The sequence below is a fragment of the Monodelphis domestica genome, chromosome 2, assembly GCF_027887165.1.
Source record: "Monodelphis domestica isolate mMonDom1 chromosome 2, mMonDom1.pri, whole genome shotgun sequence".
In the NCBI taxonomy this organism is placed as follows: domain Eukaryota; kingdom Metazoa; phylum Chordata; class Mammalia; order Didelphimorphia; family Didelphidae; genus Monodelphis; species Monodelphis domestica.
In genome coordinates, this window is record NC_077228.1 from 457,288,281 (window position 1) to 457,305,141 (window position 16,861).

General features: G+C 39.2%; 1 protein-coding gene across 1 annotated transcript in view; it reads left to right on the top strand.

Annotated features, from left to right (window-relative positions):
* Positions 1-817: 817 nt before the first annotated feature.
* The window catches only part of SDHC (succinate dehydrogenase complex subunit C), a 39,921-nt gene continuing 23,877 nt past the window's right edge, over positions 818-16,861 (top strand). The window contains exons 1-2 of the mRNA XM_007484981.3: positions 818-1,092; positions 13,855-13,911. Of these exons, the coding sequence (XP_007485043.1) occupies positions 1,073-1,092; positions 13,855-13,911 (77 nt within the window). The 5' untranslated portion in view covers positions 818-1,072. The remainder of the gene's footprint in view (positions 1,093-13,854; positions 13,912-16,861) is intronic.

The window sequence follows — 16,861 nt, forward strand, 5'->3', positions numbered from 1 at the left end:
CCCTTGCTCTATCTACTGGACCATCTAGCTGTCCTGTATGAGAAATAGCTGTTTAGGGAGAGGAAGAGGGTCCAAGTGAAGTGAGTTTGTACAGTGCTATGCCGAAATTAGGATTTTTTTTACAGTTGATGCATGAATGAGACAGAAAGAATGGAGTAGTCTGGAATAGGGAAGAGATGAGGAAAAGAAAGGAAACCTCAAGGCATTCTCCTATAAAACCTGTACAAAAGAGGTGGCATCATGGTACTATGTAAAAAGCATTGAGGAGCAGCTAGGTGGCTCAGTGGATAGAGAGACAGGTCTGGAAATGGGAGATCCTGGATTCAAATTTGACCTCAGATACTTCCTAGCTATGTGATCCTGGGCCAATCAATCCCCATTGCCTAGCCTTTAAAGATCTGCCTAGGAATCAATAATCAGTACAGATTCTAAGGCAGAAGGTTAAGGGATTTAAAAAGCATTAAGATGGCAGTCCAAGGATCTCCCTAGGTTTGAATCTGGGTTCTATCATCTGTCATCTGTATGACCTTAGGTAAATCACTTAACTAGCATTTTTATACAGCACTTTACAAATGCCATTTCAGACATTTCATTTGATTCTCACAAGAAGTTGGGGATGGGGAGGAGGTGCTGCTATTATCCCCATTTTACAGATAAGAAAAGTGAGGCAGACTGGTTTTCTGACTTTCTAGTATCTGGGACAGAATCCAGGTCCAACTCTATATCCACTGGGCCACCTAATTTCTCTGTGGGCCTCAGTTTACTCATTCATAAAACAAACAGGTTGGACCAGCCTGCCTTTAAGATTCTTAAGGCTAGTAACACGATGCAAAACTCGAGCAGGAAAGGTCCACGGCCGCTTGTTGATAAAGTAGCAGCTCCCGCCAGACCTCCGGATCTTTTCTAGGGCCGGGGGAAGGTCAAGTAAGCGACCCTAGACGACAGCGTACAGAGAAAGCTACAGAGGTCACAAGAACCCTTTGAGGACAACCAGATCCTCACATGACCAGGCAACGGGCGCGTGAGCGCTCCATCGCATCTGCGTCACTTCCGTCCGGCTGGGATCCTCAAGATGGCTGCCTTGTTGTTGAGGTGACTTTAGCCTGGGGACTGGGAGCGGCGATTCCCGTGAGAGGGCGGGGGTTGGGGGGAAAATCATCATGACCGAGCCGAGCGCCGCGTCATTATGGGAGTGGGCTGGGGAGGGATGCGGGACCGTGAGGGCCGCGATCCTTTCCACAGCTGTGTCTTTAGAAAGGGGTGAAAGGGGCTCGGGCTGCACGCCGAACCTCCGCTTTCCGCGCGGGGTTCAGAGGTCACGCCTCCTCCCTCGCAAGCTGTCCCCGCTGCTGCCCACCAGAAATTAAAGTTTTTGCCCCGAGTTCTTCCATACCTGCTTTACTAATTAACTCTTTTAAAAAAAAGTAATTTGTTCAGTCGTGAACCTGTTTGGGATTTTCTTGGCAGAGATCCTTCTCGGGCTGCACGCCGATCCTCCGCGTTCCGCGAGAGCCCGCGGCCGCAGGGTTCAGAGGTCACGCCTCCTCTCTCGCAAGTTGTCCCCGCTGCTGCCCACCAGAAATTAAAGTTTTTGTCCCGAGTTCTTCCATACCTACTTTACTAATTAACCCTTTTTTAAAAAAGTAATTTGTTCAGTCGTGAACCTGTTTGGGATTTTCTTGGCAGAGATCCTGGAGTAGTTTGGCATTTCTTTCTCCAGGTCATGTTACAGAAAAACAGGGTTAAGTGACTTACCCGGAGTCTGTGCTAAGAAATGTCTTAAGGTCGGGTTTGAACTCGGGTCTTCCTTACTCCAGGCCCAATGCTCTTATTCACCGGTCCATCCAGCTGCCCGTATTAGAAATAACTGTGCATCCTGCCCATATACATGGCAGTGACTAGAGGAGGGGCCCCTTTCATGTTTGTGCCCTCACTTTAGGCATTTAACAAATGTTGAATTCCATAGTGGGAGGGAAATAAATACACAACAACTGGTTAAAATTCAGGTAAACTGCAATGAGAAATTTGAAGAAAGGTGGTGCCAGTCAGGGTTGAAGGTCATGCCCTTGGAAATTGGGAGTAGATTTTTAAGAAGATGGAACAAGAAGTCCATGGAGGAGGGATGGGAAAGAACACAACCTGAATTAAAAAAAAACAACATTAATTTACTTACGTAGACAAGTACTAAGTGTTGGTGAATTTAATTTTAGACACACTTTGAGAATATCTGAATATCTAGGTGGCAGTAATTCAACTGACAATGGGATTTTCTGGAAAATCGAGGGTGGATTTTTATAGTCATTTGCATAGAAGTAATAATTGAAGCAACGGGTGTGGATAACATTGGCAGGTTTTGGAAAAATAGGACTTTGTGGTGTCAATGTATTGTTGAATCTTCTGATTTTCCCAAACACTTTGAATTCCTTTTCCCTCCAGTAAAACTCAGTGTAAAAACAATCATGAGAGTCTGATTTTTCCAAAGTAAGAAAAAATTGCCCCCCCCTTTTTTCCTCTAGAAAATAGCAAGGTCTGGTCTGCCAAAACCCCCTACTTTTTGTCCAGTGGGTGGTTTAGTGCTTGATTTGAACTGTTATCTAGTGTGCCACAATATTACTATGGAGATAGTACTTACTTCCATTTGGTGAAATTAACATGTGGTCAGAAGGTTTATTTTTTAGCCCTCCTGGACTCCAGGGCTTCTAGAGCTGGTCTCATTGCTTCCAGGCAATTCAGTTTGGGAATTTCAGCCAGAGTTTTTAGCAGTCTGAAACTCACTAGCAGAAGATGTCTTCTGGCTACATGTAGTCTGGCCACCAAATAGAATTAATTCAGTGTCAATTAGCTATTTTAGTTCGTTAGACAATAAGCTTCATGATGACAGACATTGTGTACATCTTGTATAGTACTTTTTTTTTTAAACCCTTACCTTCCGTCTTGGAGTCAACACTGTGTATTGGCTCCAAGGCAGAAGAGTGGTAAGGGTTAGGCAATGGGGGTCAAGTGACTTGCCCAGGGTCACACAGCTGGGAAGTGTCTGAGGCCAAATTTGAATCCAGGACCTCCAGTCTCTAGGCCTGGCTCTCAATCCACTGAGCTATTGTATAGTACTTTTTTATATTACCCTAGGGCAGAAAGGAGCCAACACAGAAGGGAAGGAAATTCTAAAAAATTGCAATCTGAAGGTACAGAGTAATGGCTCAGCTAAAGAGGAAAAAGAAAGAGTTGTCCAAAAAGTTCAGATGGAATGCATTGATATTCACTTGAGGTTACTAAAGAAATTGATTTTTGAAAGTTAAAAGATAGAAGTAATGGAAGGTAATAGAAGATGAATACAAAAGTCAGGCATTGTTCGCTAAGAATAAGGACAAAGGTGCCAAAACTCTTTGTGAGCAGAGGCTAACTAAAAACAACAACAAAAAGGATGGGTGTTTTTCTTTTAGCTATATTGGGGAAAAGAGGCTCAGAGAAAGGATAGAACTGCTTGTCTGTGGTATATAGGACAGTGACAATAGATGGCTGAGAAAAGGCAGAGCAGTTCAACTCTTAATTTTGCTTCTGTTTTCTGTACCAAGGTGAATGCTTATTTAACTGGAGAGGGCAGCAAAAATGGTCAGTAGACTGTTGAAACCCAAGATAAGTAAGGAAGGTAGTTGCCTTCTGCCTAGTTGCCTAGATGAGTTACCATATATAGATGAAATGTGATTGCTGAGCCATTGTCAGTAATCTTTGAGTGGTTGTGGTAGTTGGGAGAGGTACTGAAGAACTGGAGAAGGAAAACGTCCTCGTTTTCAAAACAGGTCAGAGAATGGACTGTACACCGTATAGTATAGTGAGCTTAATTTCAATTCCTAGCAAAATTTTAGAATATATTGCTATTGGGATGGTAAGTGAAAGGAGGGGGTAATCACAAAGAATCTACTGGGTTTCTTAACAGATCTAGCCAATTAAGAGATAATTGGTAACTTTGGAGAAAGTTGTTTAAGTTAAATAAGGTGAGAAATCAGTTTGCAGAGAGTGAGAAAAGTGGAAGTGAAAGCATTGAATGTGGATGGCTTTTTTGAGTAATTTGGCTGAAAATGATAGCTTGAGGGGATGGTAGAGTCTAGTGGAGGATTGGGCTTATTTTTTAAAGGATGAAGGAAACATAGGTATACTTGAAAGCAATAGGGAAATTAAAAAAAAAAACAGGTCATGCCAGTAAAAACTTGTTAAAAAAAAAGAACAGGTCATGCAATACTAACCTCATTTCTTTTTTTAACAGGGTTACTAGTAAGCAGATCTGGGGATTGGCATAGATCTAGTTTATCTAGATTTTAGTAAAGCTTTTGACAAAGTCATATACAATAAAACAAGCATTTCATTCCATATAAGAGTAGGTTATTGGTTTTTTAAACCCTTACCTTCTGTCTTAGAATTCATACTGTGTATTGGTTCTAAGGCAGAAGAGTGATAAGGGCTAGGTTAGTGATGGTGAACCTTTTAGAGATGGAATGCCAGGTCCCATCTCCATCTCACCCACCAGACCTTGTACCTGGCCCTGCCCACCCCCCACTAAGGGCCAGATATACCCCCCACATAGGGGAGAGAGAAAGCTCTCTCATTGGGCTGCTGGACAGAGGGGTGGGTGAAGTGAGGAATGCCCTCAGCAACTGTAGAGAGGAGGAGGGGAGTGGCCCACCTCACCAGTTCTGCCACCTGTGAGCCTGCCTCTGTATCCCATGTGTTCCCATTGGACTGTTGGGCAGAGGGGCAGAGAATGTGAAAAAATGTCATCAGGTTCAGTGGAGAGGGGAAGGTGAGTAGCTCTGCCTGAGTCCCTCTGCCTTTCTAGTAATGAACTGGGGGGTGGGAGGGTGGGCACACGCCCACAGAAAGTGTTCCATGTGCCATCATGGCACCTGTGTCATATAGGATCTCTGTCACTGGGCTAGGTAATGGGAGTTAAATGATTTGCCTGGGATCACACAGCTAGGAAGTGTCTGAGGCCAGATTTGAACCTCTGATCTTCCATCTCTAGGCCTTGTTCTCAATCCACAGAGCTATCTTGCTGCCTCCCAGAGTACATTTTTAAAAGAGGATTTTGAGGGCAGCTGGGTGACTCAGTGGATTGAGAGTCAGGCCTAGAGACAGAAAGTCTTGGGTTCAAATGTAGCCTCAGACACTTCCTAGCTCTGTAATCCCAGGCAAGTCACTTAACCCCCATTGCCTAAGCCCTTACCACTCTTCTGCCTTGAAACCAATACATAGTTTTGATTCCAAGATGGAAGGTAAGGGTTTAAAAAAAATAAAAAATAAATTAAAAAGGACTTCATATATGAAACAGTAAACCTTTATTACATATAGCTTTCTTTTCCATTTAATTACATAATTAATCCAGTGTCTAATGTTCCGAGGTACCCTGTAATAATTTTTCTAGTCTTCCCTTTGTTCTCTTCTATGCAGTTTTAAATGTTTAAGTGACCTTCTTTTCTTTCTTCTTCTTCTTTTTATTTTTGCCCTGGCAAAAACTAGGTCTTTCTCTTATCTTACTTGCCCTACCTGTGAAATTTAAAGAAACGAAACAAAATGAAAACAAAGTCACCGTAACAAATATGTATAGGCAAGAAAAATGAATTCCCCCATTAACTATGTCCAAAAATATGTCTCTTTGAGACCATCACTGCTCTGTCAGGAAATTGGATTCATGCTTGCCCATTTATTCTCTGGAATCATGGCTTGTCATTTCATTGATCTGAGTTCTTAGGTCTTTCAGGTTTTTGTTTTTTTTTAAGCATAAATTTGTTCTTTTGGGTTCAGCTCACTTTACTGTGTGTCAATGTCTTCTCAGGTTTCTCTTAAATCATTCCTTTCATCATTTCTTATAGTACAATTATATTACAGTACTTTATATACTATATTTACTTTAGTCATTCTAATATTCTAATAGATGAACGCCCTTAGTTTCTTTGCTATAATACAAGCTGCTATATTTTTGTACATATTTGTCCTTTTTCTCTTTCTTTGCTCATTCTGGAGCATAGGTCTAGTAGTACTCCCAGGGCAAGGCTTATTGTATAGGTTAGTGAGTTTTTAGCTGAAGTTCCAAATTGCTTGAAGAATGTCTGATCCAGTTTATAGCTCTACCTACAGTGTTTTAGTGGTAATTTCCACAGTTTCTTTTTCTTTTTCTTTTTATTTTTTTTGGTCACTGTCAATTTGATGAGTATTAAGTGGAACCCCAAAATTGTTTTTATTTGCATTTCTTTAATAGTGATTGGGAATATTTTATTAAGTGCTGATTTTGATAGCTTGAGTTCTTTTAAAAACTGTCTTTGAGAGGGCAGCTGGGTAGCTCAGTGGATTGAGAGCTAGCCCTAGAGACAGGAGGTCCTAGGTTCAAATCTGGCCTCAGACACTTCCCAGCTGTGTGACCCTGGGCAAGTCACTTGACCCCCATTGCCTAGCCCTTACCACTCTTCTGCCTTGGAGCCAATATGTAGTATTGTTTTAATAGTAAGGGTTTTTAAAAAAAACAACAAAACAAAACAAAACTGTCTTTGACCTTTATCAATTAAGGAATGGCTCTTGTCCTAATATATTTGAATAAATTCCTTGTCCATCTTGGCTGTGAGATAATGGTTTAATGTTAATTTAGGAGATTGCTTGTGGAATGCCCTAGGGATCAGTGATTTGCCCTGTGTTGTTTAACAATTTTGTTAATGATTTAGATTAGGGCTGCTTAGATTAGGGTGTTTATCAGATCTATCGAAATACACAAATCTGGTAGAGAGCTGCTACTTTGGATGGTGGAATTTTAGAATTGTAAGGAACTTCAAAAGCCATCTAATCTAACCTCTGTCTCGATAAGGATGGCATTGTGTTGTTTTGTTTTTTAAATTTGCATTCCTTATACTTGGTGAAACCTGAGAAGCCTGGGAAAGTAGGGAAGTTTCAGGAACTTGTGATGAATTGGTAGTCTGGCCTCTATTGTCTTCTGGAGAGCCTGCCTTTGGACTTGACACACTTAACTTTGCCCTCAAGGAGTTTACATTCTAATAGGGAAAGGACAAATAAAAGGAAGCTAAAAGATGGTGGGGCATGCAGAAGTATGGATTTCTGGGACTTAGAGAAAGTTTAGAGAGGAGCTATCTAATCAGGAGAGGCCATAGGGTTGGCCAGCACTTCTAGTTGGGTGAATGTTAGTTTTTCAATATAATTTTTGTTTGTTTATTTATTTATTTATTTTTGCCATCTCACAGAGTCATTATTCTTGTCTGGTTTAGAAATTTGTTACTTGGGAAAGATTTTATACTTTGTGTTCCAAGTTATTTATTTTCTTCCCAGAGCTTCTATTTCATTTTTAGGCCCATGTGGATCTTTGAGGTTCAGAACAATGATCTTAGAGGCTATCTCTGTTGCCTTTGAACAGATTATTTGGGGAACTTTGCGGACCCAGAGCTCCTGGATTCATCCCAGGCTGTGCTATACTGGTCACTGCTATGCTCAGGGCTTTCAGGACTCCCAGGCTGGGGTATTTTGACTATCTTTCTTAGGGCTTTCTTAGGGGAGGTCTTCACTCTTGCTGCCTCTGAAGGCAGAATCTTGAAGGCTACATGAATCTCTGCCTCATCTCTGATTGAGTGGAAGACAGTCCACTGGTACTGGTTTTGCTGGTGTGCTCCTTATTGGCATTAGGCTTTCAGCTAGCTTTTTGTGTAAGGGAAATTACTGTAGCCACAGAAAGTATTGTAGAAATTACTGTAGTTTTTGGATTTCTTGATCATTTTTCAGGTTTTTGCTGATATGGTTATTAGGGAGTCTGACCCACCCTCTTTTCAGGTAACTGTTAACTAATCGCAAGACTGTGTGTGTGTGTGTGTGTGTGTGTGTGTGTGTGTGTGTGTGTGTGTTTGTGTGTGTGTGTGTGTCGTTACCTGGTATGTTAACTATTTCAGCTTCATAAGGAAAGGAACAGAGACTGTTGGGACCTGTGATTTCAAGGGTGGAGGGAACTCTGAGAAGAAAAAATTCTCTGCAATTGATAGTCTTAGAGCATTGCCTAGAGCAGAGATGTGAAACCCAAAGGTAACATTAAAATGTAATTGGGAAACATTAACTTTTACCTTTTGTCATAGAATCCGAATGGGTTCCAAGAAGAGTAGTAGGGCTATGCAATTGAGATTAACCAACTTGCTAGGAAGTATCTGAGGCCAGATCTAAATGCAGGACCTCCCATTTCCAGGTCTGGCTATTCACTAAGCCACATAGCTGCCCTTATTTTATGGTTTTCTAAATCCATATACCTCAGGTAGAATTAATTTCTACTTGAGTTTGACACCCCTGGCTTATAGCCGTGATAGAAGTGACTTTTGTACCTAGATCTTTTGGGCCCTGAAGCTAGTTCTCTATCCACTATGCCATGCTATTTCTTCTTTATTTAATATCATCTATAACTATGAAAAGCATGTAATTTGTACTTTCATTCAAGTCATTAATAAAAGCATTAAACATCAGGACTGCTGGGTCACTCTGCACCAGACCTCATTCCAGGTTGATACTGATTTGTGGATGCCCATTCTTGGTTTTCAGTAGCTCAGCCAGTTCCGAATCCACCTTATTCTGTTTCTATAGCTAATATACTTTGTCAAAGGCTTTGCTGACACATGAGTATACCATGTGTTCCTGGAGTTCCTCTGATTGACCAGTCTTTTTACCTTATCAATTAAAAAAAAAGGGTTAGTTTGATATTACTGGTTCTTGAAAAAGTTGTGAGCTTTTTTTTTTTTTAACCCTCACCTTCTGAATCAGAATTGATACCAAATATCAGTTCTAAGGCAGAAGAGTGGTAAGGCCTATGCATTTGGGGTTAGGTGACTTGTCTAGGGTCACACAGCTAAGAAGTATTTGAGGCCAAATTTGAATCTAGAACCTCCCTTCTCTAGGTTTAGCTAAAAAGCCTGCCCCTGGAAGAATTGTACCAGTAGCAACAGTAGCCTAGCTGCCTCTATGACAGCTCTTACCCATTTCCTGAATGACTGCTCATAAATCATCTCTTTTATAATATGTTCTAGAAGTTTGCCAGCTTCTTGACCTATTGTCTGCTGATTCTACCTTCTTCCATTTTTAAATATTTGGAACCTTGGCCTTCCTTGGAGCTTGATGGCACCCCTCCCATTCAGCATGAGCTGTCAGAGGCCGTGGACAATGACTCAGCAATCCCATCTGCTAGTTCTTTAAGCATCCTGGGATATATTTTGGATCTTGTTGACTTGTGGCCAACTGGGTGCTCTCTTATCATTTCCTTATTTGTTTCTGATTTCAGCTGCTAGTTAACCACTTTTGTCTTCTCTTTCACAATCACAGAATTGTTCTTCTAGGTAGACTAGCTAAAGAAGGCAGAATAAATAACCCAAGTCATATTTGTATTGTATTGTCCCTCCATTCTCTCTTCTGGGATCTTTTTACCTTCAGTGTTTTTTGTTCTTTAATCCCAGACCAGAAGACAATTTTTTGTTCTCAGTTCATACTGGGATTTAATGTTCTTGACATTATTCTTGTAGGATTGTTCCTCCTCCATTACAAGTCCTTGCTTCTATCATCAATAAATGTCTTTTAAAAGTTTCTTTGGTTAATAACTTCACTGTTTATAAATGTTATTATCTCTGGATGGCATCATGTGTATATTTAAAATTTCCCCTTGAAGAATTGTACCAGTAGCACCTGTAGCCTGCTGCCTTTGCCTCAAGTCTCACCAGTTCACTCTCCACTTAGTTGTCAAATTGCTTTTCATAAAGTGCAGGTCTGACCATTTAGCTTCCTTGTTCAATAAACTCCAGTTATTCCCTATTAGCTTCATGATCAAATATAAACTCTTATATTTGCTTTTTACAGCCCTACGTAAATTGGTGCCTTCTTTCATTTCCAGTCTTCTTTTACCTTCCTTCCTTCCTTCCTTCCTTCCTTCCTTCCTTCCTTCCTTCCTTCCTTCCTTCCTTCCTTCCTTCCAGACAGTCTTTCATCCAGTGACACTGACCTTCTTGTTGTTCCTTGACCAAGACACTCCCATCTCCTGACTGGCATTTTCCCTGCAGGTTCTCTGCGCCTGGAATTCTCTTCCTCCTTACCGCTACATTCTGGCTTCCTTCAAGTCTCAGATAAAATCTTACCTTCTATAAGCAGCCTTTCCCAGTTTCCCTGACTGCTAGGGCCTTCCCCTGAAATATCTCTATTTTACCCTTTGAATATTTCGTTTGTACACAGCTGCTTGCTTGTTTTCTTTCCCAGTACTGGTCTGGTGATGATTCCCTTTTGCCTTTTCAGATTTTTATTTTTTTGGAATCACTTCCTCCAGAGTTTTGTGTGTGTGATTCTGCTTGATAACATGTTGGGTAGAGAAACGTTTTCAATTTTTCAACCTAATTTTTGAGATGTATAGTTATTAATTGGTATATAGTATATAGTATATTATATACTATATAGTATATAGTAATTAATATAGTATATAGTAATTATATAGTATATAGTAATTAATTGTAGGTTATTGCAAAATTCCCCTTGACTTCCTTACTTTCATGATGCTATATCCTCAGATTTCTCAAGTTTTTGTGATGAGCAATGGGGCAAATTGCTTGGTGGCCATGTAACTTCCTGTATTTGACTATCTTAGTTACTCCTGTTCTTTCATAAATTCTGCTACCTTTGCTTGAAAAATAATAGTTTCCTGTCAAGGGATATTGCAAACAGAAGCTGCCTTAAACAGTTTTCTGTTTGAGAGTCTCAGGAAATCTAATTATGAGAAAGGTTTTCTACTTAAATATAATTGCCTATATTTTTTCTCCTCCTGATGTTAACAAACTTTAGATATAGATAGCCTTGTGCTTTCTTGACCACAGGCTTCTCATTTTGGTACTTGCTATGTCCAGAATTGATTTTTTTCTTATAGAAACATTTTTGATGAACAGTTATAAGACCTATAATTGCCTCAAGTCCTACCCTGCTATAAGTCCATTCTTCATGCTGCTACCAAAGTAATTTTCCTTATACATAGATCTAACCATTGTGACTGCCTTACTCAACTAGTTCAGGTGGCTTTCTGTTGTCTCTAGGATAAAACATAAAAGTCCTTAGTGTAGCTTTTAAAGCTCTAAACAACCTGGCTTTGGCCTATTTTTCTAAGCTCATTGAAGATTATTCCCTTTACTACATCCAGTGATGGAGCTAAATTGTCTATTTCTTTGATACTCCTGTTTCCTGACTCCATGCCTTTACATCCGCTCTCCTGCATGCCTGTAATTTATTCCCTCTTTAGCACCCTCTCATAGAGCCCTTCTCTTCCCATAGGATGCAGCAGGCACCACCTTCTATTTGAAGTCGTTGTTGATCCTTCCCTGTTCAAACTGCTAGTTTGTCCCAAACTGCTCTGTATTTAATGATATTTTGTGTATGGACATATTTATTAACTTTCCATGAGTAGATGTACTTGTATTTTCCTTTAGAATATAAGCTCCTGGGAAGTAAGAGTTGTTTCACTCTTTGTTTTTGTATCTCCCGTGCCTAGCACAGTGCCTCTCACATAATAGACTCTTAATAAATATTTGTGGATTGATTGATTGAGTAATCAATATTTAAAGGATAAATTTACTCAACCAGTGAGTAACCCTTCTAATCATACTATCATGGAGCCCAGAGTTATTAATTTCCACCAAAAGATATCATGAGAAAAGTATGGACAGAGATTTGGACTTGAATTTCATGTGAAAATTAGTGGTTTGTGGGGTTTGTGTGAACAGTTGTTTCTGTAAAGTCCTTGTAGAAAGTTAACATTGCCATTTGTTTGGTGGAAACAATAGCACTAGACAGAGACAGCCATAGATTCCAACCCACATCTGCAAACTCTCACTGGGTGACTGAGTGACCAGGCCCAGCTTGGTGTGAGGAATGCGTGCCCTGCAACTTCAGAGTTACAATTACTTCAATTGATTTAAAAAGATTTGTTCCCACTTCTTTTTTTCCTGGGAGTCTTTGGTGCATAATGTCATTGTTCACCTCTTGCCCTTATAGCTGGAGCAAAGGAAGACCTGGAGAAAGAGAATGCTGTTTGAATCTTATTTTTCAAATTCTGTTGTTCCAAAAGAGTTAGGGAAATATTGGTATTTTAGATTTTCATGGTGAGGGAAAAATAGGGCAATTTCAGCTTTATTGGGTTCTGAGAATCCTGTACTTCCAATTATTCATGTTTAGGGATTGGGCTTTGTATCTTTCCTCCTCATAGTACTTTTCAAAGATGGCTTCTATTAGGGGTAGCTAGGTAGCACAATAAGATAGAGCACTAGACCTGAAGTTGGGAGGACTTGGTTTTTGGCCTCAGACACTTTCTACCTGTCACTTCTTCCCATCAGAAATGCTCCTTTGTCTCTAATAATTATAATTCATCAAAACAAATCAATATGTTGGTCATGTCTATTAAAGTATAACAGACCCATTCCACAACTCTATAGCCTACCAGCTCTTCCTCCAGGGTAGGGTTATATTTTCACCATTGGTTTTCTAAATCCATGATTGATCAATGCTGATTTTCTTTTTGGTCATCATGTAGAATGTTCTTCTGGTTCTACGTATTTTCTTCTGTATCACTTTATTTAAGTCTTTATAGTATAACTGTTCCATTGCATTGCAGTTTGTTTAGTTTAGCCATTTTTCCAGTTGATAGGTACCTACTTTATTTCTTTGCTACCATAAAAAGTGCAGCTATAAATAATTTTTTGTACTGCTGTTCCAGAAGTAACTCTGATACTAATCTGTAAATCTCAAAAATGAAGAGTGTTCAAATGGAAAATTCATATTCTCTTATGCAAAAATTTTTCTATATGAATAGAAGGAATCTTTTACATACTTTATCTCTTCCCCAGTCCAATATTTTCTCCAGTATCCTTCTTATATCAATCAGTCAATAAACATTTATTATATCAGGGGATATTTGACATTCCAAGAGCTTTATCTGGAAACATGTGCTTTGTTCCTCCTCATAAGCTTTTAAAAAAAAATCACCCTATTCAAGAACTTTAAAGTGACTTAACTTTTGGGGCCCTCCATTATTTCCATACACACTCTCTCTCTTTCCCTCTCTTCTCTCCCACTCCAACCTTTTATCATATAGGTTTTTTTTTTATTGTTAACACTCTCACTCTCCCAAATCTTCACCTTGCAAACACTGCATTATGAGTGTCCCAAGAATTGGGATTATGTTCTTAACATTAGAAGAACTAAAATTTGAGTAGCTTAGAAGAACAAGTTGACACCACATGTTTTTTTCATCCATAAGGCAAAGAAAATAGAAGTAGTAGTAGGATGAAAATGTTGGTGTCAGTTCATACTCCTGGCCTTTCCAGTGTTAAAAATATTTATTTACCACTATACTGCATTAAGTTCTGCACACAGGAAGCATTTAATAAATACTTATTAAAACTGAATGATCATTACAGTTGTTCCCCATCCTGCCTACTTGCTGGAGGCAAGCTATTTCTTGCTCTTTTGTGTATATGTGTATGTGTATATTATGTATATATAATTGTTTTCTTCACTCAGCACACCTTTTCTACATCATCATATTTAATAACTGACTCAAAATATATCTCATTGATGAACTTTTTCATGATTAATGTCATGCAATCAGGCTTATCCTTTACTTTCTATCTTAAGTATTCACTTATGGTTTTGCACATATAGATGTTATTTAGAATTATTCTCAAATTATGTTTTATTAAAGCCTGAGTTGTCATCTTTTTTTTAATTTCTCCCCATGGTCTAGTACAGTGTTGTATGTTCTAGAGGTGCTCAGTAAATCCTTTTGACTGATTCTTTATTTTTATCTTGCAGATATGCTGGCCGTCCTTGCCTCCGTGCCCACTTAAGTCCCAGGCTCTGTATCAGAAAGTAAGTTTTGGGTCTTTTGGAATTGTCATCAAAGAAAGAATGCTTGGAAATTATATAAATAATTATAGGAAGAGTTTTAAATAGTCACAGAATTTGGAAATTGGATCAAATGACACATGTAAAACAAACCTTAAAATGCTATATAAATATTAGCTATTGGAAGGAATTGAAGAGGTCATTTAGTCAAACCCTTAATGGACAAGAATCCTTTTGACAATATGTATATTCAACAAATGGACATCCAGCTTTTTCTTTTTTTTTTTTAAACACTTACCTTCCGTCTTAGAATCATTACTGTGTTTGGTTCCAAGGCAGAAGAGTGGTTAGGGCTAGGCATGAACTTTAGATTACTCTACCCTACTTAGTCTAACAAAAACAGGAATGTCTGCACCCATACTTAAGGATTAAGTATTTAGGAGGATGGCCTATGACAGACATGTGTTAGCAAATGACGAATCAGAAAACAACTGACAGACCCCTGGGCTATCCTAAGTCAAGCTTAAGCTACCATTGGTACATGTGAGACACAGGAAAGTGATGTAAAAACCGTCTATATATTTCACGTAATTTCCTCTCTCCAGCCTCTTTGGTGGTGGAGAGGTGGTTGGTGGAGCAGGCTGAGCATTTTGGCATCTTGGGTGGCAGCTGCTATTGTCCGGGTTTAGCAGTGAGTTTTCCTTGATACCATACTGGAGGAAGCTGAGTAGCCTAGTTCAGGTGAGGCATCTTTACTGAGCCCTCTCAGAGTTTAGGCTGATTCTTTCTCCTTTACCTTCCAAACACTATCCTCTTAGAAAGCCACTAATCTTCTTCAGAGACCTCATGGTGGAGGACTTTAAACTCCCCCTAGCACAGGCCAGGCAGGAGAAATCCTACACATTTTCCCTCTATATTAATTAAACCACCATAAATTTGCAAACTGACTTGGGTATTTTATTTGAGATATTCCCTGGTGACCAAAATTAATTTAGATTAGGTCACAACCCTAAAATTATCCTTACATAGGCAATGGGGGTCAAGTGACTTGCCCAGGGTCACACAGCTGGGCAATGTCTGAGGCCAGATTTGAACCTAGGACCTCTCATCTCTAGACCTGGCTCTCAATCCACTGAGCTACCAGCTATCCCCCCCTCCCCCCAGCTTTTTCTTGAAGATTTCCCCCATTGAGGGGAAACCTATGACTTCCTGAGGCTGTCCATTCCACTTTGGGATAGCTCTGATTATTAGGAAGTTTTTTTCTTATGTCATGCTTAAATAATATATTCTTCTGCAACTTTCATCCATTATTTCTTGTTCTCTCTTTAAGACCAAACAATTTGTGATGACCCTAAGTCTAATCCCTATTTCCCATGACTGTCTTCCAAGTTCTTGAAAGATATCCACTATGTCCCTACTCCAGGTTGAACATTTCTAGTTCCTTCAGCTCATTATGCTGGTATTATCTTGAGGGCTTTTGTCATCCTGGTTGCCCTTCTGGATGCTCTTTAGTCTTATCAGTGTATTTCCTAAAATGTGGTACCAAGAACTGAAAGATGTCATCTATATAGGTAGAGTACATTGAAGTCTGATATCTCCTTAACTGAATGCTGTCAGTGCAATTCAGTTAATACTATTGAATCATTTATTTTGCATTTCACCGAGATATTTTTCAAGAAATTGTTTTCCCCTTATGAAACGGATTTTTTTGAATCTAAGTGTAAGAGTATAATTATTCAAATCTAGGAAGAGTCCATGATTTCTTTAGGTTAGAAATCTCAGATATGGGAGCAAATAAATCTTAGGGAATGACTTGAAATACATAGGGGTTAAGTGGCTTGTCACAAATAACATCAGAAAGGATTTGAACAAAGTCATCCAAGCCATGCTGCTTGTACATGCTATTAAATGTCATCTTACTAAATATGGCCTAGCGCTTTAACCTTTTTGAGATCCTTACATTGTCATCTAGTGTGTTTGCTATTCCTCCTACCACTGCCATCTGCAATTTTGATAAGCATACTATTAATGTCTTGAGGTTATTGATAAAATATTAAATGTAACACAGTTTCAAGATATATCATTTGGGCATTTCACTAGGGAACTACCTTTTGAGTTGACATCAAACTATTAATAACTATTATCTGGTCCCAGACATTCACCCAATTCTGAATTCACCCATTATTCTGTAATCCATGCTTCTCCATTTAGGCCACAAGAAGATCTTGAGAGACTTTGCCAAATACTTTGCTAAAATCTAGGTAAACTAAATCTCTGATATTTTCCTGGTCTGCTACCTAGTAAGGCTGTCAAAAAAGAAAAAAAAAAGAGTCACACTGGCAAGACTTGTTCATGAGTGAAAAAACCACATTGGTTGTTTGTAACCACTGAATCCTTTTCTAGGAATTGAAGTTGAGCTTACATATAGGTTGTTTACTATACTCTTCCCTTTTTTTGAAAATCATAATGATGCTTGTCTTTTAAATCCTTCTCTTATTTTTTATTGATTTGAAAGATTATTGACAAATGCTGTGGCAATCATATTTGCCAGTTATTTCAAAGTGGAGCATTTTCTCTGACTGTCCCCCATACCTGCAACACTTCCTTTTTCACTGCAACTACTGACCTACCTGGCTTCTTTTAGGACCTAACTAAAATCCTACCTTCTATAGGAAATCTTCCCCAACCCCTCTTAATTCTACTGCCTTTCTCTTTTAGTTATTTCCTATTTGTCTTATAGTTTTCTTTGTACACATTGTGTACATGTTGTCTCTCCCATTAAATTGTAAGCTCCTTGAGGGTGGGGGCTGTTTTTTTACTTTTTTTTCTACCCCAGCACTTAGCACAGTGCCTGGCACATTGTAGGTACTTAATAAGTTTTTTTTTTTTTGGTTTGATTGATGTAATTTGTCTGGACCTAGTGATTTGAATTATTCAGAAGTAGCCAGATACTCTCTTAGTATCTCAGTTTATC